Genomic DNA, 26,083 nt, shown 5'->3' on the forward strand with positions numbered 1-26,083 from the left:
CACCAGGTGGTGATGTAATTTATTAATTTTACTCCTTGTATAGTGCCATTAAATCCACAGCTCTTTACAGACATCATGTAACAAGAGTATCAAACACTAAATAATGGCAATAATGGGTTAAAAAAAAGCCCAGAAGACTACATTCTACTCTCTGTGCACTGACTTCTTGAGCAAGCTGGAAAAGTAAAGCAGTAGTGTAAAGTATGGAGGAGGGACACAGCATCAGCTTGCACCTCAAATGACACAAGAGGTCGGTCTTAGACTTGCCCAGTCTCCAACAAACGATTTAGGTAAACTAAAATAACCAATTACAGCTGTATTTTAATAGAGCAGAGCTGCAGTGTAAAGCATAGTCAAAGATTTAATGCCGCAGCCTAAAATTATCACAGACTTCGATAATAAGTTTTGAAACCACTGATCATGGCCATGTCATGCAGAACCAGAAATAATAAGGAGCCCACAGTGAAGATTCAAGTGACCCAAAGGTGCTGATTTTTTAGACATTGACAACTACTAAGTTGTGATATGAAATAAGGAAAGTGCAATTTGAAACCAAGTTACCAAAATTATGATAATAGAATATATGTTTATTTTTGGACCAAAAGTGTAAAAGGGGTACCATCTCAGCACAGGATATCGTAAATGTATAAAGAGCAATATTTACGTCTACAACCCCAAAAAAGAAGGCAAGCGCCGAAACGCGCGTAGGGGACGAGGCACATCCTCCAGCTCTGGTGTTAATGTTTCGCTTATTTCTAATTACTGCTTTATATAGTCGCTCTATTACGTTGCTGAAGGTAATATGAATAAATATATGTATACTTATATTGTTAGGGATTACTCTTTGGATTACCATAATATCACTACTTACAGTGGGGAAGATAAGAATTTGATCCACTGACGATTTTGCAAGTTTTCCCTTGTAGAATGAATGGAGAGATCTGTAATGTTAATCGTAGGTCACTTCAACTGTGAGAGACAGAATCTAAAGATAAAAAACAGAAAATCACATTGTATAATAATTACATAATTCATTTGCATTTTATTACATCAAATAAGTATTTGATCACCGACCAACCAGCAAGAATTCTGTCTATCACAGGCCTGTTAGTTTTTCTGTAAGAAGCCCTCCTACTCCGCACTCATTACCTGGATTAATTGCACCTGTGTGACCTCGTTACCTGTATAAAAGACATCTGTCCACATAATCAATCACACTCCAACCTCTCCACCCTGGCCAAGACCAAAGAGCTGTCTTTAGGACACCAGAGACAAAATTGTAGACCTGCACAAGGCTGGGATGGGCTACAGGACAATAGGCAAGAGGCTTGGTGAGAAGGCAACAACTGTTGGCACATTTATTAGAAAATGGAAGAAACAAAAGATGACTGTCAATCTTTATTGGTCTGGGACTCCATGCGACATCTCACCTCGTGGAGTAAGAATGATTCTGAGAAAGGTCAGGAATCAGTCCAGAACTACACAGGAGGACCTGGTCACTGACCTGAAGAGAGCCAGGACCATAGTCTCAAACATTACCATTAGTAACACACTACGCCGTCATGGAATACGATCCTGCAGGGCACGCAAGGTCCCCCTGCTCACACCAGCAAATGCCCACCAGTGACCATCTGGATGATTCAGGGGAGGCATGGGAGAAGGTCATGTGGTCAGATGAGATCATAAAAGAAAGCTTTAGTATCATCTCACCGTGTTTGAAGGAAGAACGATGAGTACAACCCCAAGAACACTGTCCCAACCGTGAAGCATGGTGGGGAAGATCATATTTTAGGTGGGCTTTTCTGCAAAGGGGACAAGACAATTGCACCATATTGAAAGGAGGATAGATGGGTTCATGAATCACGAGATTTGGGCCAAAAACCTCCTCCCCTCAGTAATTGCATTGAAGATGGGTCGTGGATGCGTCTTCCAGCATGACAATGACCCGAAACACACAGCCAGGGCAACTAAGCAGTGGCTCTGTAAGAATCATTTCAAGGTCTTGGAGTGGCCTAGCCAGTCTCCAGACCTGAACCCAACAGGAAATCGTTGGAGGAGCTGAAACTCAATGTTATCCAGTGACAGCCCCGAAACCTGAAAGATCTGGAGAAGATCTGTATGGAGGAGGGGGCCAATATCCCTGCTGCAGTGTGTGCACACCTGGTCAAGAATTACAGGAAATGTCTGACCTCTGCCACTGCAAACAAAGGTTTCTGGACAAATATTAAGTTCTGTTTTTCTATTGTATCAAATACTTATTTCATGCCATAAAATGCAAATTAATTATGTAATTGTCCTACAATGTGATTTTCTGGTTTTTATTTTAAGATTCTGTCTCTCACAGGTGAAATGTGCCTATGATAAAAATTACAGACTTCTACTTTCTTTGTAGGTGGGAAAACGTGAAAAAGCGGTGTATCAAATACTTATTTTCCTCACTGTAGGTGCTGTCATCTTACATTTCCCTTATGTTGTCGGTGCTTAAACAATCTCTATACCTCTGCACACTATTGTTGATGTATATATTGCTTTTTATATATTTACGATATCCTATGCTGGGGATGTTGCTCCTTTTACTCTTTTGGTCCAACTGTATCTAAAAATGTTTAATATAATCTAATAAAGATGTATTGTATCATAATTTTGGTTACTTCTTTTCAAATTGCACTTTCCTTATTTTATGATCTATATAGTATCCACAGTGCACTACTATATTGTTAGTCCTATTATATAAGTACAAGTTCTAATGTCAAATGTTCAGAAGGAGGCAGTAATGTAATGTATGTACACAGTGACTGCACCAGCAGAATAGTGAGTGCAGCTCTGGAGTATAATACAGGATGTAACTCAGGATCAGTAATGTAATGTATGTACACAGTGACTGCACCAGCAGAATAGTGAGTGCAGCTCTGGAGTATAATATAGGATGTAACTCAGGATCAGTAATGTAATGTATGTACACAGTGACTGCACCAGCAGAATAGTGAGTGCAGCTCTGGAGTATAATACAGGATGTAACTCAGGATCAGTAATGTAATGTATGTACACAGTGACTGCACCAGCAGAATAGTGAGTGCAGCTCTGGAGTATAATACAGGATGTAACTCAGGTCAGGATCAGTAATGTAATGTATGTACACAGTGACTGCACCAGCAGAATAGTGAGTGCAGCTCTGGAGTATAATATAGGATGTAACTCAGGATCAGTAATGTAATGTATGTACACAGTGACTGCACCAGCAGAATAGTGAGTGCAGCTCTGGAGTATAATACAGGATGTAACTCAGGATCAGTAATCTAATGTATGTACACAGTGACTGCACCAGCAGAATAGTGAGTGCAGCTCTGGAGTATAATACAGGATGTAACTCAGGATCAGTATTGTATGTACACAGTGACTGCACCAGCAGAATAGTGAGTGCAGCTCTGGGGTATAATACAGGATGTAACTCAGGATCAGTAATGTATTGTATGTACACAGTGACTACACCAGCAGAATAGTGAGTGCAGCTCTGGAGTATAATACAGGATGTAACTCAGGATCAGTAATGTAATGTATGTACACAGTGACTGCACCAGCAGAATAGTGAGTGCGGCTCTGGAGTATAATACAGGATGTAACTCAGGATCAGTAATGTAGGGACACAGTGACTGCACCAGCAGAATAGTGAGTGGAGCTCTGGGGTATAATACAGGATGTAACTCAGGATCAGTAATGTAATGTTTGTACACAGTGACTGCACCAGCAGAATAGTGAGTGGAGCTCTGGGGTATAATACAGGATGTAACTCAGGATCAGTAATGTAATGTATGTACACAGTGACTACACCAGCAGAATAGTGAGTGCAGCTCTGGGGTATAATACAGGATGTAACTCAGGATCAGTAATGTAATGTATGTACACAGTGACTGCACCAGCAGAATAGTGAGTGCAGCTCTGGAGTATAATACAGGATGTAACTCAGGATCAGTAATGTATGTACACAGTGACTGCACCAGCAGAATAGTGAGTGGAGCTCTGGGGTATAATACAGGATGTAACTCAGGATCAGTAATGTAATGTTTGTACACAGTGACTGCACCAGCAGAATAGTGAGTGCAGCTCTGGAGTATTATACAGGATGTAACTCAGGATCAGTAATGTATGTACACAGTGACTGCACCAGCAGAATAGTGAGTGCAGCTCTGGAGTATAATACAGGATGTAACTCAGGATCAGTAATGTAATGTATGTACACAGTGACGGCACCAGCAGAATAGTGAGTGCAGCTCTGGAGTATAATACAGGATGTAACTCAGGATCAGTAATGTATGTACACAGTGACTGCACCAGCAGAATAGTGAGTGCAGCTCTGGGGTATAATACAGGATGTAACTCAGGATCAGTAATGTATGTACACAGTGACTGCACCAGCAGAATAGTGAGTGCAGCTCTGGAGTATAATACAGGATGTAACTCAGGATCAGTAATGTATGTACACAGTGACTGCACCAGCATAATAGTGAGTGCAGCTCTGGTGTATAATACAGGATGTAACTCAGTATCAGTAATGTAATGTATGTACACAGTGACTGCACCAGCAGAATAGTGAGTGTAGCTCTGGGGTATAATACAGGATGTAACTCAGGATCAGTAATGTAATGTATGTACACAGTGACTGCACCAGCAGAATAGTGAGTGTAGCTCTGGGGTATAATACAGGATGTAACTCAGGATCAGTAATGTAATGTATGTACACAGTGACTGCACCAGCAGAATAGAGAGTGCAGCAAATTATTATGTACACTAATTGGTAATTTAAAGAGTAACTAAACATACATAATCATTGATCAGCAAAGTTTTTATAATATGATTCATTACCTTATTGCTGTAGTCTGGGGCAGGAGGCTGTAGAATAAGGGGCCGGAGTGTGGGGAATAAGGGGCTGGAGTGTGGGGAATAAGGGACCAGAGTCTGGAGTATAAGGGGCAGGAGCGTGGAGAATAAGGGGCCGGAGCGTGGGGAATAAGGGGCTGGAGCGTGGGGAATAAGGTGCAGGAGTGTGGGGAATAAGGGGCAGGAGTGTGGAGGATAAGGGGCAGGAGTGTGGAGGATAAGGGGCAGGAGTGTGGAGGATAAGGGGCAGGAGTGTGGAGGATAAGGGGCAGGAGTGTGGAGGATAAGGGGCAGGAGTGTGGAGGATAAGGGGCAGGAGTGTGGAGGATAAGGGGCAGGAGTGTGGAGGATAAGGGGCAGGAGTGTGGAGGATAAGGGGCAGGAGTGTGGGGAATAAGGGGCCGGAGTGTGGGGAATAAGGGGCCGGAGTGTGGAGAATAAGGGGCCGGAGTGTGGAGAATAAGGGGCCGGAGTGTGGGGAATAAGGGGCCGGAGTGTGGGGAATAAGGGGCCGGAGTGTGGGGAATAAGGGGCCGGAGTGTGGGGAATAAGGGGCAGGAGTGTGGGGAATAAGGGGCAGGAGTGTGGGGAATAAGGGGCAGGAGTGTGGGGAATAAGGGGCAGAAGTGTGGGGAATAAGGGGCAGGAGTGTGGGGAATAAGGGGCAGGAGTCTGAAGTATAAGGGGCAGGAGTGTGGAGAATAAGGTGCAGGAGTGTGGAGAATAAGGGGCAGGAGTGGGGAATAAGGGGCCGGAGTCTGGAGTATAAGGGGCAGGAGTGTGGAGAATAAGGGGCCGGAGTGTGGGGAATAAGGGGCAGGAGTGTGGAGAATAAGGGGCCGGAGTGTAGGGAATAAGGGGCAGGAGTGTGGGGAATAAGGGGCCGGAGTGTGGAGGATAAGAAGCGGGAGTGTGGAGAATAAGGGGCGGGAGTGTGGAGAATAAGGGGCGGGAGTGTGGAGGATAAGGGGCGGGAGTGTGGAGAATAAGGGGCGGGAGTGTGGAGAATAAGGGGCGGGAGTGTGGAGAATAAGGGGCGGGAGTGTGGAGAATAAGGGGCGGGAGTGTGGGGAATAAGGGGCGGGAGTGTGCGGAATAAGGGGCGGGAGTGTGGGGAATAAGGGGCGGGAGTGTGGAGAATAAGGGGCGGGAGTGTGGAGAATAAGGGGCGGGAGTGTGGAGAATAAGGGGAGGGAGTGTGGAGGATAAGGGGCGGGAGTGTGGAGGATAAGGGGCGGGAGTGTGGAGGATAAGGGGCGGGAGTGTGGAGAATAAGGGGCGGGAGTGTGGAGAATAAGGGGCCGGAGTGTGGGGAATAAGGGGCGGGAGTGTGGGGAATAAGGGGCGGGAGTGTAGGGAATAAGGGGCGGGAGAGTAGGGAATAAGGGGCGGGAGTGTGGGGAATAATGGGCCGTAGTGTAGGGAATAAGGGGCGGGAGTGTGGGGAATAATGGGCCGTAGTGTGGGGAATAAGGGGCGGGAGCGTGGGGAATAAGGGGCGGGAGCGTGGGGAATAAGGGACGGGAGCGTGGGGAATAAGGGTCGGGAGCGTGGAGAATAAGGGTCGGGAGCGTGGGGAATAAGGGGCGGGAGCGTGGGGAATAAGGGGCAGGAGCGTGGGGAATAAGGGGCAGGAGCGTGGGGAATAAGGGGCAGGAGCGTGGGGAATAAGGGGCCGGAGCGTGGGGAATAAGGGGCCGGAGCGTGGGGAATAAGGGGCGGGAGCGTAGGGAATAAGGGGCGGGAGCGTAGGGAATAAGGGGCGGGAGTGTGGGGAATAATGGGCCGTAGTGTAGGGAATAAGGGGCGGGAGTGTGGGGAATAATGGGCTGTAGTGTAGGGAATAAGGGGCGGGAGTGTGGGGAATAATGGGCCTTAGTGTGGGGAATAAGGGGCGGGAGTGTGGGGAATAAGGGGCGGGAGTGTGGGGAATAAGGGACGGGAGCGTGGGGAATAAGGGACGGGAGCGTGGGGAATAAGGGACGGGAGCGTGGGGAATAAGGGACGGGAGCGTGGGGAATAAGGGACGGGAGCGTGGGGAATAAGGGACGGGAGCGAGGGGAATAAGGGACGGGAGCGTGGGGAATAAGGGACGGGAGCGTGGAGAATAAGGGTCAGGAGCGTGGAGAATAAGGGGCAGGAGCGTGGGAATAAGGGGCCGGAGCGTGGGGAATAAGGGGCCGGAGCGTGGGGAATAAGGGGCCGGAGCGTGGGGAATAAGGGGCCGGAGCGTGGGGAATAAGGGGCCGGAGCGTGGGGAATAAGGGGCAGGAGCGTGGAGAATAAGGGCAGGAGCGTGGAGAATAAGGGGCCGGAGTGTGGAGAATAAGGGTCAGGAGCGTGGAGAATAAGGGTCAGGAGCGTGGAGAATAAGGGTCAGGAGCGTGGAGAATAAGGGTCAGGAGCGTGGAGAATAAGGGTCAGGAGCGTGGAGAATAAGGGGCAGCTCTGGGGATATTGAGGCGTCACAGCAACTTCATGTTATTTATCAATAAAATGTAACAAGGTGCAGAATGTTTATTATTGTCCATCAGTAACCTAAGGCCTCTTTCACACTTCAGTTTTTTGCATCAGTCAAAATCCGCCAAAAGGACGGATGGCGGATCCGTTTTTAGTACTGATGACAATGGATGGCACCCGTCCGTTTTTTTGACAGATCCGACAAATGAAGAATTTTAAAGGAATCGCAGCCGAGAGAGAGAGAGAATTTTTTTTTTGTCCGGCACCCAGAAAGAATTTTGGGTTAAATGAGTGTCTGGAGGATCCGCCACAGAAAAAAACCTTGCAAGCTTCGTTTTGAAATCTTGGAGGATGGTGACGGACAGCAACTTTTGGCGGATCCGCAAAAAAAACAGATGCAACGGATGGCAATCCGTCACAATCTGCCAATAATGGAAGTCAATGGGGAAAAAAACGGATCCTCAAAAGAAAATTTCGGATCCGTTTTTTTCAAAACCTGGCGGATTGTGACTGATTGTAAAAAACTGAAGTGTGAAAGAGGCCTTAGAAACAGGAACTTATTTTTGTGTATTACAAAAACTCATAACTTTGCAAAGGGTGATCAATAATTATTTATAAAAAAAAGTTTAGTGACCATGACTGATATTAAGAGTGGTGAATTCCTGTATGTTGCGGTCTGGTTGCTCAGCTCCTCGTCGCTCGGTTGTCCGGCCTTTCTATAGGCGCTGCGCTCTATGGGGATTGTGCATCTGTTGTCTCCATGTTTGAGGCGGTGACACATTATGGAAACATTGGGTCATTGTTTGCTGATTGATCATAATACAGGGCTCAGGGTCTGAGCTTCAGAAATCCATGTGACCCATTGTGGTGTGGAGTCATAGAGGAGGGGTCCCGGGTTAGGACAGAGAACAGCAGTTTTTAATTTTGGAGGACTCAGTGCCAATAAAGCACCATGCTCTATGCAGACATAGAACCAGCAGGGGGCAGCACTCAGATGTGAGTTCAGGCAGCATAAATGCTAAAGTATCAAGCCAAGAGAATAGTGACTGAAGCTCTGGAGGTGACTGGAGGATAGATAATACATGATGCACTAGCAGAATAGTGACTGCAGCTCTGGAGGTGAATGGAGGATAAGACATATAATGTAACAGCAGAATAGTGACTGCAGCTCTGGAGGTGACTGGAGGATAAGACACAATGTAACAGCAGAATAGTGACTGCAGCTCTGGAGGTGACTGGAGGACAGATGTATCGTCCGCCTGTCTCCTCCAGTGAATTATTACTAACCTACAGACTATATGTAACTGATGATGTCGGAGTAACAGTGAGGGAGTGACGGGGGGAATAATCAAGGCTTTCTCCGAGGTGCAACGTCCTGGACACGACTGATTTTCCTGAATGCAGTGAATATACCCCGGAGACATCACATCATCTGCAGCTGCCACAATACAAGGACCAGTGACTGCGCAGCTGCATGATGGATTCCAGGCCGTGACGGGGAGGACACGGGGGATTCATGGCTGCTCCGCTCATCATCAGAAGCCAGAAACTGACATCCCAGAGCTGCACTACAAATCCCAGCAGAGAAATGGAGGCTTTTAGAATCCACATAATCAGTATCCTGCAGCAGTGTGGTCTGGAGTCAGTTACTGAAAAGGCAGATTAGATACACGGCTCAGCTGACGGTACCACACAGGAGAGGATTAGATACACGGCTCAGCAGTCAGTATCACTCAGGAGAGGATTAGATACACGGCTCAGCAGTCAGTTTCACACAGGATAGGATTAGATACACGGCTCAGCAGTCGGTATCACACAGGAGAGGATTAGATACACGGCTCAGCTGACAATATCACACAGGATAAGATTAGATACATGGCTCAGCTGACAGTATCACACAGGAGAGGATTAGATACACAGCTCAGCAGTCAGTATCACACAAGATAGGATTAGATACACGGCTCAGCTGACAGTATCACACAGGATAGGATTAGATACATGGTTCAGCAGTCAGTATCACACAGAAGAGGATTAGATACACGGCTCAGCAGTCAGTATCACACAGGATAGGATTAGATACACGGCTCAGCAGTCAGTATCACACAGGAGAGGATTAGATACACAGCTCAGCACACGGTATCACACAGGATAGGATTAGATACACGGCTCAGCAGTCAGTATCACACAGGAGAGGATTAGATACACGGCTCAGCTGACAGTATCACACAGGATAGGATTAGATACATGGCTCAGCAGTCAGTATCACACAGAAGAGGATTAGATACACGGCTCAGCTGTCATTATCACACAGGATAGGATTAGATACACGGCTCAGCAGACAGTATCACACAGGATAGGATTAGATACACAGCTCAGCTTACACAATCACACAGCATAGGATTAGATACACAGCTCAGCAGTCAGTATCACACAGAAGAGGATTAGATACACGGCTCAGCAGTCAGTATCACACAGGATAGGATTAGATACACGGCTCAGCAGTCAGTATCACATAGGAGAGGATTAGATACACAGCTCAGCAGTCAGTATCACACAGGATAGGATTAGATACACGGCTCAGCAGTCAGTATCACACAGGATAGGATTAAATACACGGCTCAGCAGTCAGAATCACACAGGAGAGGATTAGATACACGGCTCAGCAGACAGTATCACACAGGATAGGATTAGATACACGGCTCAGCAGTCAGTATCGAACAGGATCGGATTAGATACACAGCTCAGCTGACAGTATCACAGGATAGGATTAGATACACGGCTCAGCTGACAGTATCACACAGGAGAGGATTAGATACACAGCTCACAAGTCAGTATCACACAGGATAGGATTAGATACATGGCTCAGCAGTCAGTATCACACAGGAGAGGTTTAGTTACACGGCTCAGCAGTCAGTCTCACACAGGATAGGATTAGATACACGGCTGAGCAGTCAGTATCACACAGGATAGGATTAGATACACGGCTCAGCAGTCAGTATCACACAGGAGAGGATTAGATACACAGCTCACAAGTCAGTATCACACAGGATAGGATTAGATACACGGCTCAGCAGACAGTATCACACAGGATGGGATTAGATACACGGCTCAGCAGTCAGTATCACACAGGAGAGGATTAGATACACGGCTCAGCAGTCAGTATCCCACAGGATAGGATTAGATACACGGCTCAGCAGTCAGTATCACACAGGAGAGGATTAGATACACAGCTCAGCAGTCAGTATCACACAGGAGAGGATTAGATCCACGGCTCAGCAGACAGTATTACACAGGATGGGATTAGATACACGGCTCAGCAGTCAGTATCACACAGGAGAGGATTAGATACACGGCTCAGCAGTCAGTATCCCACAGGATAGGATTAGATACACGGCTCAGCAGTCAGTATCACACAGGAGAGGATTAGATACACGGCTCAGCAGTCAGTATCACACAGGAGAGGATTAGATACACGGCTCAGCACTCAGTATCACACAGGAGAGGATTAGATACACAGCTCAGCAGTCAGTATCACACAGGAGAGGATTAGATCCACGGCTCAGCAGACAGTATTACACAGGATGGGATTAGATACACGGCTCAGCAGTCAGTATCACACAGGAGAGGATTAGATACACGGCTCAGCAGTCAGTATCACACAGGAGAGGATTAGATACATGACATTCGCTCATTCTCAGAGCAATCATGCTGACATAAAAATTAATTTATAAGTTTTTTTCCTGAAGTTCTGTCGCTGCTCGGATTCCGCTGATAACTTATCCAGGAGAAGAGATGATGGGAGTATTTGTAGTTTTTATATCTTTTTTTTACGTGTTTCATTTTGTGGGAGGATTAATGCTTCATATTACAATGTAGCCACCATTGGGGGGGGTGCAGACAGGCCTCAGTAATCGAACAATATATGTGCCCTTTGAGGTCCAATATCTGCTCATAATGCACAGTTCCTCCTGCTTTGGAGGTGGATGTGGCCCCTGGACCTCTCGGGCCCCTTTGCCATTATATGGGGGCTCTCACTGATGGGGCCTTTACTGCTCTGCTTTATGGCGCTGGGGACTTGCTTACATGCCGCCTTTATATTTCTACAAGCAGTGAGTGGAGATTCTGGATGTTGGGTCCGGACTCCGGATCTCATCGTGTTTCCACATTTGGTTGTAATCTCAGTGTTTTGGGGTAATCAGCTGTAATTTGAGGTTTCCTGCACTAGTTTCTCTCATTTATCATCCTCTGATGTAAGCACTGAGTGGTGAAGGGTTAATGGCCTGGATGTAGAACCACTGACGTACCGCAGGTTCTAGCACTGCGGCCACCCAGCTTTCCTGGACTCTGAAGGGTGAGATCTGGCTAGGTATATAAGTGATATACTCTCCGGTCCAGAGGGTCACTGGTGGATGTCGCCCACTCTCCGCAATTTATAGTGACACTTTCCTTTCTGTCCAGGAAACTCAAAGATCCGGGAGGAGACAGATTGGTTGTCACTCAACTTTCCTTGGACTCTGAAAGGAAAAACTGCCTAAATGATGAAATGATGTTCTCTGCCCTCCTCAACCTCCCAACCCCAATGATGATGGTGATAGTGAGGATGATGATGATGATGTAACTGTGTCTGATGAGATCTTGGTTCCTCGCACTTTATTTCAGAGTCTAAGACAGATTCCAAAATTCCAAAAATGTATTTTGGTTGTTGTTGGACCTCTCCCAGGATGCATTGTGGTATTTGCCGCCAACCACAAATGGAAATAAATCACAGTAATGAGAAGGCAGAAAAGGGGAATGAAAAAGGAGGAACTGAATTTAAAGGGACTTCTGTATGAACGTGGAGCAGGACCAGTGACCCCAATTATTGCATTGGGATGTTCATATATGTCAAGGGCACTTTTGGGGCCCTTTAGGCTTTGGGGCCCGGGTGCAGTTGTAAACCTGCACCCATTGTAGTTATGCCTCTGGGCAGAATTCAGACTTATGGCTGCTCATCGTCACCGAAGATGGCGAAATCGGTGGAAGGAAAACAATGTAACGACAGCTGAGATGGTTACATTATCCACTACTGTCCATGTAATCCGGCATCTGGTACTCAGGCGCGCAGCATCTGGCTGTGGCCACCAAGAACTATGAACTACAGACAGCACATGGAGCCCTTAGACAGACAGGGCCCAACCTGGCTGGTCTTCTCCTTTGCCGATTGGGTAAAGGGAACCTGTACAGGATTCCATGGTGGGAGCAAACAAAGGGGTGCAGGAAGGTGTGAAGAGGCTCTTGTGTCCCATAAACCAGACCCCCACCCCTCTAAATGAAGCACTGACACTAAGGCTATGTGCACATGCTGCGGATTAGCTGCGGTTTCTGCAGCATGTCACTTCTTTGTGTGGAATCCGCAGTGGTTTGACACCTGCTCCATTACCAGGTGTCAAAATGCAGGGGAAAACCACAGGCTAATCCGCACTATATCCACAGGTGAAACGCAAGTCATTTGACCTGCGGATTTAACCAAATCTGCGCGGAAAAATCCGCAGCACAATCTGCACCGTGTGCACACACCCTAACAGCAGCACAGAGGATTTCCAGCACTGGGTTCACACTGCTGCAGGAAACCTTGAAATCCATTCTTATTTTCGGAGTTAAATTCATCCTCTGGTCCCAGAGTTGTGAGGCGGATTGTTCTGCCCGGGTTCAGGAACGCTGCTGTTTTCTTTGAACCCCCTGAGAGCAGCTTTATGTAATTCACCCTGCAGAGCTGGAACAGCATCACAATCCCTGAATGGAAGAAAACAAAAAAAAGAAAAGAATTTTGCAGAAATTTCACCGTTTTCCGAATTGTGAATAACAAAATAAGTAAATATTGAACAAAAATGTAACAAAAAGTAGCAGAAACCTCAACTCCACGCCTGATCCTGGGGGGTGGATGTAAATGTCCTTTATCATCCACACATGGGAGTGGAGGGCTCACATTACAGCTCGGTCCCGTTCTCCTTCTCCTGCTTTTTCACTTTCCTCTGGAAACATCTTGGTGTTGTGTCTCAGAAGAGAATCATCTACCAGGAATCGTCAGCAAGGACCGAGAATTTGGGGACAATTTTCAGGTTGGTGAAACTCAGAAACTTTTGGCGTCTCCTGAGTCCTGAGGTCGCTGGAACTTTTCTTCTAACTTCCCAAGGAGACAATGGACGAGAGTTTATAGATGGCAATGGCAGAGGAGAGCACTGGCGGGAGGTCACACGTGCCCCATCTGATCAGTATATGCTCAGATGTAGCAGAGCTGAGATTGTGATCTAGTAGAGCTCATGCAATGTGCTGCAAACAGTCTAACGCATTCCCTGCACAAACACAGCTCTGCTATATCTTATGTACATGAATTGTGGTTGTGGAAGACTCTTCTGTCTTGTCCAAAATATAAACAGAAGTCCAAGTCCAGTATGTAACCTTTATATAATTTTATATTGTGCCAATATTGTGTAATGAGCTCCGGTTATATACCAGCCTGATCCCCCTTACACATTCAAATGTCATATTACGGCTATTAGAGTAAAAATAAATGGCATATATACACAGCCACCACTAGAGGGACTTCATGAGCTCAAAGTGCATACAGCATACAGGGAGCTCCCCCTAGTGGTGGCTGCAGACAGGATCTTATCATGTATCTCTGTATACAGGGAGCACCCCTTGTGGAGACTGCAGACAGGATCTTATCATGTATCTCTGTGTATAGGGAGCTCCCTCTAGTGGTGACTGCAGACTGGATCTTATCATGTACCTCTGTATACAGGGAGCTCCTCCTAGTGGTGGCTGCAGACAGGATCTTATCATGTATCTCTGTATACAGGGAGCTCCCCCTAGTGGTGGCTGCAGACAGGATCTTATCATGTATCTCTGTATACAGGGAGCTCCCCCTAGTGGTGACTGCAGACAGGATCTTATGTATCTCTGTGTATAGGGAGCTCCCCCTAGTGGTGACTGCAGACAGGATCTTATCATGTATCTCTGTGTATAGGGAGCTCCCCCTAGTGGTAATTGCAGACAGGATCTTATCATGTATCTCTGTATACAGGGAGCTCCCCCTACTGGTGGCTGCAGACAGGATCTGATCATGTATCTCTGTATACAGGGAGCTCCCCCTAGTGGTGGCTGCAGACATGATCTTATGTATCTCTGTATACAGGGAGCTCCCCCTAGTGGTAATTGCAGACAGGATCTTATGTATCTTTGTATACAGGGAGCTCCCCTAGTGGTGGCTGCAGACAGGATCTTATCATGTATCTCTGTGTATAGGGAGCTCCCTCTAGTGGTGACTGCAGACAGGATCTTATCATGTACCTCTGTATACAGGGAGCTCCTCCTTGTGGTGGCTGCAGACAGGTTCTTATCATGTATCTCTGTATACAGGGAGCTCCCCCTAGTGGTGGCTGCAGACATGATCTTATTATGTATCTCTGTATACAGGGAGCTCACCCTAGTGGTAATTGCAGACAGGATCTTATGTATCTCTGTATACAGGGAGCTCCCCTAGTGGTGGCTGCAGACAGGATCTTATCATGTATCTCTGTGTATAGGGAGCTCCCTCTAGTGGTGACTGCAGACAGGATCTTATCATGTACCTCTGTATACAGGGAGCTCCTCCTAGTGGTGGCTGCAGACAGGTTCTTATCATGTATCTCTGTATACAGGGAGCTCCCCCTAGTGGTGGCTGCAGACATGATCTTATCATGTATCTCTGTATACAGGGAGCTCACCCTAGTGGTGGCTGCAGACAGGATCTTATCATGTATCTCTGTATACAGGGAGCTCCCCCTAGTGGTGGCTGCAGACATGATCTTATCATGTATCTCTGTATATAGGGAGCTCCCCCTAGTGGTGGCTGCAGACAGGATCTTATCAGGTATCTTTGTATACAGGGAGCTCCCCCTAGTGGTGGCTGCAGACAGGATCTTATCATGTAGCTCTGTGTACAGGGAGCTCCCCCTAGAGGTGTCGCTAAGAATTTTCTAATGTAACTGTATTTCTGTGCAGTGGATGTGGAGCTCTCTATCACTCACTTTAATGTCTTATTCTTGGTCTTCTTTCCTCAGGTACATTCCATTGTTCATCTGACTGATACATTTCCATCCTTTTGGCTTTGAACATGAACAGAATAAACAAAGCGGTATTTTTAGTAGTTTTCATTTTACTGTCACAATGCACCAAATCCTCCTTGTCTCAGGCCGACTGCTCGGGGGCTGTGTGCAAACCCCTGGAGAATTGTATATTGGAGGTGGTGGAGGTGGGGTCCTGCTGCCCATCGTGTGCCCAGCTCGGGTGCCCCTGTGAAGGTTACCAGTACTATGACTGCGTCAGTGTTGGATTTCAAGGTGGAAAAGTTCCTGAAGGCGAGTCTTACTTTGTCGACTTTGGCAGCACGGAGTGCAGGTGCCCCCCCGGAGGTGGAAGGATCAACTGCCATTTTATACCATGTCCCGAACTTCCACCGAATTGCATTGACATCCTGCAGCCTGCAGACGGCTGCGCTCAGTGTGGTCGGATTGGCTGTGTCCATGGCGAGGAGAAGTACGAGGCCGGACACACCTTTCACATGTCGCACTGTAAGGTCTGCCATTGCCCCAATGCTGGGGGCAAGTTAATGTGCTATGCCCTTCCTGACTGTGACATGGAGGGAGATAACACCACCGAGAGCGACCCTGAGAGACAGTTTGACTACCTCTACAGCCACGAGCAGGACCCTCAGGAGATTGTGGATAAAAACAATAATTACAAGAGGAATGCTCTGCAGGATCACTCCATGGTGGACTATGAAGATATCACAGAAGAGGAGGTGACCATCTTACCAACCACTGAAGCTCCCATCATCTTGGTGGAATACACCACTGCACATTACTCCAATGATCCTACTACCCAACCATCCACCATGATCTACCCCTCCGAGACCAGCACCACCATGGCTACCATGACTTCTGAGAGTGGGGATAATGTCAAGACCACCGCCCAACCAGATGTGGTAGAGCCAAGCACCAGTCCTGCCCTCACCTCCCCGTATGAACCAATGGAGGAAATCAAAGCCTCGTCGATGGCAAACAGCACGGAGAAAACCGAAACCCTGGGATCAGCGGCACAAATAAACCAAACACAGGAGCCGGATCTGGGCGTAAATCAAGATGATTTCCCAGAAGGGGAAAAGGAAGGAAACGACGTCTCCACAACCATGAAGGCAACAGCGACATCTCTTCACTGGAGCACAAGTCCCTCCGAGGGGCCACAGGTCACCTTCCCTAGTCTGGGGACCCCGAAGGACGTTCTCAATCAATCTAGACCACATGATGGTAAGATAATGTGTACATGAGGAGAGGGAGCTACATTTAGGGTAGGGTTACACATGTGACTATGGATCTGACATATGTGCACCCTGGGACCCTCCAGTCAGTCCGGAACTACAACCCCAACTTACTGACATGACTGGAGAGGCTCAAGCTGCCAATTCATCCAATATACTAATCCCCAGATTCTCGGTCAGCCCTCTTGGCCCATCCAAAGCCCCATGAGGCTCAAGCATAGACCATAGGTGCAATATATCAGGCTTTAAAGGAGCCCTTTCTGCAAGGTGGGGGGCATTAGGTGGGGGTGCATTGCCGCCTAAAAGGGAAATAGTAACACACCCACATTGAATTAGGTGTCGCCTAAGCCATGCACAGAGACAATGGCAGACACACAGGGCCCCCGTTCAAGAACAGAATATAGGCTGCAATGGTGTAACTATAGTCTGATGCCCCCCCGGATAATAATACCACATACAAGGGAGAAATACTGTCAACTGTGACCAGACCACATATTGCTACCACATAGTGACTGAATACTGCAATACTGATCATTAATAGAAACCACAATACTAATAACACTGTTATTACAACCAGTGACATTATATACAGGAACTCTGTATATAGTGTATAATGTACAGGTAATACAGTGTGTATAATGTACATTTAATACAGTGATCACCAGTGACATTGTGGTAGGGTGGTAGGGGCCAGATTGGGGGGTGGTCCACTGCTTACCACATCCAGACGACACAGACACCAGGCGATGCAAAGACGACATGAAGGCAGATTTCATTTGTAACAGATCCGGGTTTATTGGCCGTCCTCCTGACGACCATAGCCATGCACCGCAGTTCTTTTACAGCTCTCCATATCCAGGCCCGGGTACCTCCACCTTTCCTTCTGTCAAAGTGACGTCCCTCGCGGATCTTTCGCTGGGGCTGTCCTAGGCCAATCTACCGCCAGCGCTTCACCTGCCCGAGGTTGTCGTCCAATCGGTACCCCCGGGGCATCGTCTGTCCTGCAGTCCATCGTGTCAGGGCCACCTCCCTGACTGTCTTTTCCTGTCAGTCCCCTGGTCGAACTCTTCCACCGGACTCAGTCTTCTGTCCTGAGTCTTCTCCTCCTGAGCTCCTCCCGGGACTAGCCTAACCTGGAACCCTAACCTGTCCTATTTATCCCCTCTCTCACTGGGAATTTCCCTCCTGGGTTCCTATCTCCCCGCCCCCATGACTAAGCGGTTTCTTAAGCCCTAAGCTGATGTCAAGTCCTGAACTACACTCCCCCTGCCATCTTGTGGTCAATTCTAGGTACTGCACTTCCTTTTCTATCTTTCCCAGCTGTTACCCTTCTGTCATTGCCAGTCTCCGTCTATGGTGCACAAACCGTCCCCTCCTACTTCGAGTCAAGTCTGTCCGTCAAGTCACCTTCCCCACAACATTATACACAGGAGCTCTGTATATAGTGTCAGTGTACAGGTAATACAGTGATCACCAGTGACCTTATACACAGGATCTCTGTATATAGTGTTAGTGTACAGGTAATACAGTGATCACCAGTGACATACACAGGAGCTCTGTGTATAGTGTACAGGTAATACAGTGATCACCAGTGACATTATACAGAGGAGCTCTATATATAGTGTCAGTGTACAGGTAATACAGTGATCACCAGTGACATTATACACAGGAGCTCTGTATATAGTGTTAGTGTACAGGTAATACAGTGATCACCAGTGACATTATACACAGGAGCTCTGTATACAGTGTCAGTGTACAGGTAATACAGTGATCACCAGTGACATTATACACAGGATCTCTGTATATAGTGTATAGTGTACAGGTAATACAGTGATCACCAGTGACATTAAACACAGGAGCTCTGTATATAGTGCATAGTGTACAGGTAATATAGCAATCACCAGTGACATTATACAGAGGAGCTCTGTATACAGTGTCAGTGTACAGGTAATACAGTGATCACCAGTGACATTATACACAGGATCTCTGTATATAGTGTATAGTGTACAGGTAATATAGCGATCACCAGTCACATTATACACAGGAGCTCTGTATATAGTGTCAGTGTACAGGTAATACAGTGATCACCGGTGACATTATACAGTCATGGCCAAAAGTTTTGAGAATGACACAAATATTATATTGTCACATGATCTGCTGCCCTCTGGTTTTTATGTGTGTTTGTCAGATGTTTTTATCACATACAGAAATATAATTGCAATCATATTATGAGTAGCAAAAGGTTATATTGACAGAATGAGTTAATGCAGCAAGTCAATATTTGCAGTGTTGACCCTTCTTCTTCAGGACCTCAGCAATTCTCCCTGGCATGCTCTCAGTCAACTTCTGGATCAAATCCTGACTGATAGCAGTCCATTCTTGCAAAATCAATGCTTTTATTTTGTCTGAATTTGAAGGTTTTTGTTTGTCCACCCGTCTCTTGATGATTGACCACAAGTTCTCAATGGGATTAAGATCTGGGGAGTTTCCAGGCCATGGTCCCAAAATCTCTATGCTTTGTTCCCTGAGCCATTTAGTTATCACCTTTGCTTTATGGCAAGGTGCTCCATCATGTTGAAAAAGGCATTGTTGATCGCCAAACTGCTCTTGGACGGTTGGAAGAAGTTGCTCTTGGAGGACATTCTGGTACCATTCTTTATTTTTATTCATGGCTGTGTTTTTAGGCAAGACTGAGATAGAGCCCATTCCCTTGGCTGAGAAGCAACCCCACACATGAATGGTTTCAGGATGCTTGACAGTTGGCATAAGACAAGACTGGTGGTAGCGCTCACCTGGTCTTCTCCGGATAAGCCGTTTTCAAGATGTCCCAAACAATTGAAAAGGGGATTCATCAAAGAAAATGACTTTACCCCAGTCCTCAGCAGTCCACTCCCTGTACCTCTTGCAGAATATCAGTCTGTCCATGATGTTTTTCCTGGAGAGAAGTGGCTTCTTTGCTGCCCTCCTTGAGACCAGGCCTTGCTCCAAGAGTCTCCGCCTCACAGTGCGTGCAGATGCACTCACACCTGCCTGCTGCCATTCCTGAGCAAGCTCTGCACTGCTGGTAGCCCGAACCCGCAGCTGAAACACTTTTAAGAGACGGTCCTGGCGCTTGCTGGTCTTCTTGGGCGCCCTGGAGCCTTTTTGGCAACAAGGGAACCTCTCTCCTTGAAGTTCTTGATGATGCGATAGATTGTTGACTGAGGTGCAATCTTTCTAGCTGCGATACTCTTCCCTGTTAGGCCATTTTTGTGCAGTGCAATGATGACTGCACATGTTTCTTTAGAGATAACCATGGTTAACAGAAGAGAAACAATGATGCCAAGCACCAGCCTCCTTTTAAAGTGTCCAGTGGTGTCATTCTTACTTAATCATGAGAGATTGATCTCCAGCCCTGTCCTCATCAACACCCACACCTGTGTTAATAGAGCAATCACTGAAACGATGTTAGCTGGTCCTTTTAAGGCAGGGCTGCAATGATGTTGAAATGTGTTTTGGGGATAAAGTTCATTTTCTAGGCAAATATTGACTTTGCAAGTAATTGCTGTTAAGCTGATCACTCTTTATAACATTCTGGAGTATATGCAAATTGCCATTAGAAAAAATGAAGCAGTAGACTTTGTAAAAATTAATATTTGTGTCATTCTCAAAACTTTTGGCCATGACTGTACACAGGGGCTCTGTATATAGTGTCAGTGTACAGGTAATACAGTGATCAACAGTGACATTATACACTGGAGCTCTGTATATAGTGTATAGTGTACAGGTAATATAGCGATCACCAGTGACATTATACACAGGCACTCTGTATATAGTGTTAGTGTACAGGTAATACAGTGATCACCAGTGACATTATACACAGGAGCTCTGTATATAGTGTTAGTGTACAGGTAATACAGTGATCACCAGTGACATTATACAGAGGAGCTCTGTATGTAGTGTCAGTGTACAGGTAATACAGTGATCACCAGTGACATTATACACAGGAGCTCTGTATATAGTGTCAGTGTACAGGTAATACAGTGATCACCAGTGACAATATACAAAGGAGCTCTGTATACAGTGTCAGTGTACAGGTAATACAGTGATAATCGGTGACATTATACACAATTATACACAGGGGCTCTGTATATAGTGTCAGTGTACAGGTAATACAGTGATCACCAGTGACATTATACACTGGAGCTCTGTATATAGTGTATAGTGTACAGGTAATATAGCGATCACCAGTGACATTATGCAGAGGAGCTCTGTATATAGTGTATAGTGTACAGGTAATACAGTGATCACCAGTGACATTATACACAGGAGCTCTGTATATAGTGTCAGTGTACAGGTAATACAGTGATCACCAGTGACATTATACACAGGCGCTCTGTATATAGTGTCAGTGTACAGCTAATACAGTGATCACCAGTGATTTTATACACAGGAGCTCTGTATATAGTGTATAGTGTACAGGTAATACAGTGATCACCAGTGACATTATACACAGGAGCTCTGTATATAGTGTCAGTGTACAGGTAATACAGTGATCACCAGGGACATTATACTCAGGTGCTCTGTATATAGTGTCAGTGTACAGCTAATACAGTGATCACCAGTGACATTATACACAGGAGCTCTGTATATAGTGTCAGTGTACAGGTAATACAGTGATCATCGGTGACATTATACACAGGAGCTCTGTATATAGTGTATAGTGTACAGGTAATACAGTGATCACCAGTGACATTATACACATGAGCTCTGTATATAGTGTCAGTGTACAGGTAATACAGTGATCACCAGTGACATTATACACAGGAGCTCTGTATATAGTGTCAGTGTACAGGTAATACAGTGATCATCGGTGACATTATACACAGGGGCTCTGTATATAGTGTATAGTGTACAGGTAATACAGTGATCACCAGTGACATTATACACAGGAGCTCTGTATATATTGTATAGTGTGAATGTACAGGTGATACAATGACTCACCAATGACATCTCAACGAGCAGTCCTTCATCTTCGCTTTTCTTCTTCATCGGGCACAAACAGACTCATCTCGGCAGAGAATAACACAGTCATTTATATCTGATCTCTTCTGGAGCACATTCCTCACTTGGCCTGGCTGGCCCCATGTCCTTTGGCCCTGCTGGCCCCATGGCTCTTGGCATTGCCCCAACATGATGCCGGATCCACAGGAAAAAAAAAAAGATTCCTCTTACCTGCCTGCACCCCTGAGCTGTGTTAAAATGGCTGCCGACCTAGCAGAGGCCAGCAGCTGACGTGAGTGCACCTGTCACATGACAGTGATGTCATTCGCCGGCGACGTCACTATCATGCGCCACCTGCAATGGTCGCAGTCACGTCAGCTGCTGGCCTTGTTAACTATTGCAACGGGGCAATACATTTCAACTGAATGTGCATCCTTGGAAGCATATTCCGTTGAAACCAGCTGGCCCCCTCTACATCCTGCTATATCCAGCAGAAGCATTTAAAGGTGTCGGCGACCCCTTTACCCATTGGGTCCGGTGACTGCTGTCGTTACGCCCCTTATGGGCCCTCTTTGTGATTGTTATAGGACTTGCTTTATGATTTGGAGGTGGTATTGGCCCCGTGACCTCTTGGGCCCTTGTGCATCTGCACATGTTCCACCAATGATATGTCTGCCCCTGCATAGAGGTGCCCTATAGAATTATCAGACCAGGGGGGGACATTCAGGAAAGCCATGATGACCTGCACAATGATGCGCCAATGATGTTCAGGCATAAGTCCCCCTGTTCATAGACTTCCCACATGTCAGGGCCTTCCTGCTCCAGAGATTCCTTATTGCGCCCCCTGTGAAAGTGACCAGAATCACTCATCGGGGTTCAATTTCAAGGTGGGCAGGTTGTAAAGCCTTCAGCCATCAGCTGTGTGTATTATATGCACATGGCCATCCATAGTTCTCAAAGTAGATAAGTCTCTGCAGAGTGGTCCAGAAAAAGAGAATCTGAGGGAGAGAAGGATCTGAAGGGAACAGAGGAATTGCAAGGGGTATAGAGGAATTTTGAAGAGTACTTGTGGTCTGGAGGAAATAGATTTGTCTGGAGAAGGACAGAGGGGTCTGGAGGGAGACATTCAAGTCTACAGAGAGACAGGTAAGCCTGGGGGAGGGCAAGGAAGTCTGCAGGATAACAGACAATTCTGGACCGGGACAGAGGGGTTTGGAGGATGACGGAGGAGTCTGGAGGTGGACAGAGGGGTCTGGAGAGGGAAAGGGGAGCTGGACAGGATCATGGGAGTCAGGAGGAGGAGAACAGGGCAGTTTAGAGGGAGAGATAAGTCTGGAGGAGGACAGGAGAGTCTGGAGAAAGAATGATGAGTCTGGAAGAAGGCAAGGGAGTCTGGTGTATGACAGAGGGGAGTCTGAAGGATAACAGAGGAGTCTGGAGAGGGATCTTGGAGTTGGGAAGAGGACAAGTGAGTCTAAAAGGAGACAGATGAGTCTGGAGGAGGACAAGGGAGTCTGGAAGATGACAGGGGGGTCTGGAGAATAACAGAGGAGTCTGGGGGTGAACAGGTGTGTCTAGAGGGGGACAGATAAGTCTGGAGGAGGACAGAGGAATCAGGAGGAAGACAGGAGGGCAGGGAAGCGTGGAGGGAAACTGAGGAGTCTGAAGGAGGTCAGAGAGGTCTGGAAGAGTAGAGTTGGATCTGGAGGGGACAGATGAGTCTAGTGGGGACAGGGGAGTTTGGAGCAGGATGAAGGAGTCTGAAGGGGGACAGAGAGGTCTGTAGGGGCATAGAGTAGTTGTGAGCGGGACATTAGGGTCTGTAGGGGGACAGAGGAGTACATGTGGAAACGGAGTCTGGAGAAATAGCTGTTGGCCACTGAAGATGCCATATTTAGCCGTAGCTGGAACCACTATGGAGTCTTGGTTTGTCACATGAGTGCTGAAGATTGGCCGTGGATTACCTAGGAAGGTGAGAATCCTGTCATTATTGGGGAGCCCTCCTTAGCTGTCTTGTGGGTGCCATAGCTCTGGGGGCTCTAGCTGTAATTCTCTGGTTCCTGGGGACTTGCTTGCAGCTGATTTCGCTTGTAATTATCTCTTGGCTCGATCTCGTCCCAGTGGAAGAATTTTGTGTGGAATTTGCACTGAGACATTTTGCAGCCACAATGATCCCAGGACACGTTATCTCTGTAGATAAGGGCTGTGAGATGTCAGCGTCCCGCATGTTCACAGCCGCCCGCAGGATGGCCGATGGTATCCGCCGGGCTCCAGTTAGGCCGCAACGTGCTGCTGGTGGGGCCCCTGGAATGTCAGGACTGTGGAGCCCGCATTCTGTGCAACGTAATAATGGCGGGTGTTATGTCTTTCACAAGTCACCAACCTGGAAAATATCAACTGGAATTTCTATTATCGGCTTCACCTCCAGGGAAAATCTAACAAATTCCATAAGAACATTCTGCTACATTGTATAATGATACATTGTAACCACAGAGCAAAGGTCCTCACCACAGTACATGACCACAGAGGATGGACACCCCGTGAAAGCCGCAGCTCCCTCTAGTCATAGGGAATGTAGAAACTCCCAGACCACCATGATCACTACTGTATAACATATACAGGATATCACAAAAGTGAGTACACCCCTCACATTTTTGTAAATATTTTATTTTATCTTTTCATGGGACAACACTGAAGATCTGACACTTTGATACAATGTACAGTAGTCGGTGTACGGCTTTGTAAATTTGGTGCCCTCGAAATAACACATCCATTAATGTCTAAACCGCTGGCAACAAAAGTGAGTACACCCCCAAGGGAAAATGGCCAAATTGTGCCCAAAGTGTGATATTTTGTGTGGCCACCATTATCTTCTGCTTTACCTCTCTTGGGCATGGAGGCCACTAGAGCAGTAAGGGGAAAACAGGTGACATGGAAGAAGGGCCCCTGAACTGCCCCTAACAGGGGACCTGACTCTCCTTAACTTGGGGTACACTTAATGGTAGTGAGGCCCAAGTCCCCGACCTGTCTGACTCCTGTTTATCCCTAAGCTAAAACCCCCTCCCCACGAGGTGAGATAGGGAAAAGCGTACTGCACCAAAAACCCAAAGGAAAGATTCAACAGACAGGGTAAAACAAAACAACACTTAGCTTGCTCTGCTGCAATGCTCCTGGACAGCAGAGATAGCTACTTGGCAACAGCAAACAACTGAAGCACTACAGAACTCTGTCAGCTCCTGAACTCCAGCTTGGTTGGTCTCCCAAGAGCAAGTGTATCACCAACAGTGATCTGCAGCACCAGGTGGCCTAATAAAGGGAGGTGGGAGTGGCACCCACCTGCATGGATAATTTATCACAATGCAGTAACATCAGCGGCCACCGGGGGGAAAAAACTCACCAGCAGACTAACTAAAGTTGTAGTAACACCAGCGGCCACCGGGGGGAAAACCTGACATTAACCCCCGATGGCCGAAAAGGAAAAAAGTTTCAATGTGAGGAAATTCAGATCTGACACAGATCCAAGAAATGGATCGTTACACTCTTCCCTCCTCCGGAGCCGGTGGCTGTTAGAGACCTTGCGCTCCTCCACCTTCCCGTAGAAGAGGCTGCACAGATGCTCAGTAGGGTTTAGGTCTGGGGATTTGCTTGGCCAGCACAGCACCTGTACCCTCAGTTTCCATAATAATGGTTTCCATACCAGGCAGTGGTGGTCTTGAAAAGAAAGTGATAACAACCCCAGACCCAACTCACGTTTGTGACATACGGTCCGGACTATGCGGGGGCATTCGTTTATAGTCACCGTCGTGTTTGCTTTTTTATTTGAGCAATAAAATCCAGAAAATTGATCCACAGTCTCAGTGGAAATTGCCGGCTAATGGCAGGGATAATAACTTCCATCCGAAAACCATTTCTCACCCCTCCACCTCCAGAGTAAAAAACACAAATAATCTCTAACGATCGGGAAATATGTGATCCTGGCAGCGGCCGCGCAGGAATGATGGATTCCAACCTCTCGCAGTCCGCGACGCTCATCACGCTATTAATATAAACCCGCAGCCCTGTCCTTCATCAGCGCTGCACATCTGTGTATCCGCAGCTGCCATCATCTCTCCACTTAACACTTCAGCTCATTAAACTAGCAGTCCTATGTAAATGAAGCGGAATCACTGTATTATGACTTAGTCATACATTTTCTATTAGACATCCACACCATTTACAAGATCTCTGCTTGCAGTCAGCAGATGTAGACATTCAATGTTGATCTCCACCCTGACCTATCACCTCTCACAGCTGAGGGCTTGTTTTGACTTCGTCCAGTCTGAACAGCGTTCTGTGGACTCCAGGCTGATACATTTAACCACGTGACACACTCACCCCTGACACGCCCCCGGAAGAAGCGACTGCGAAACGCGCGTTGGGGTTGGG

General features: G+C 46.9%; 1 protein-coding gene across 2 annotated transcripts in view; it reads left to right on the forward strand.

Moving 5' to 3' along the window:
• The window catches only part of FBLN2 (fibulin 2), a 110,142-nt gene that overhangs the window by 27,203 nt on the left and 56,856 nt on the right, over window positions 1-26,083 (forward strand). Inside the window, exons 1-2 of one of the 2 annotated variants that reach the window (XM_073564507.1) lie at window positions 13,257-13,433; window positions 15,420-16,664. In XM_073564507.1, coding sequence (XP_073420608.1) covers window positions 15,473-16,664 — 1,192 coding nt within the window. In that variant the 5' untranslated portion in view covers window positions 13,257-13,433; window positions 15,420-15,472. Of the gene's footprint in view, window positions 1-13,256; window positions 13,434-15,419; window positions 16,665-26,083 lie in introns of those variants that run through there. The other variant, XM_073564508.1, reaches the window with a different exon arrangement.

This window comes from Dendrobates tinctorius, unplaced genomic scaffold (genome assembly GCF_039654945.1).
Source record: "Dendrobates tinctorius isolate UK_male_01 unplaced genomic scaffold, ASM3965494v1 ptg000455l, whole genome shotgun sequence".
NCBI lineage: Eukaryota > Metazoa > Chordata > Amphibia > Anura > Dendrobatidae > Dendrobates > Dendrobates tinctorius.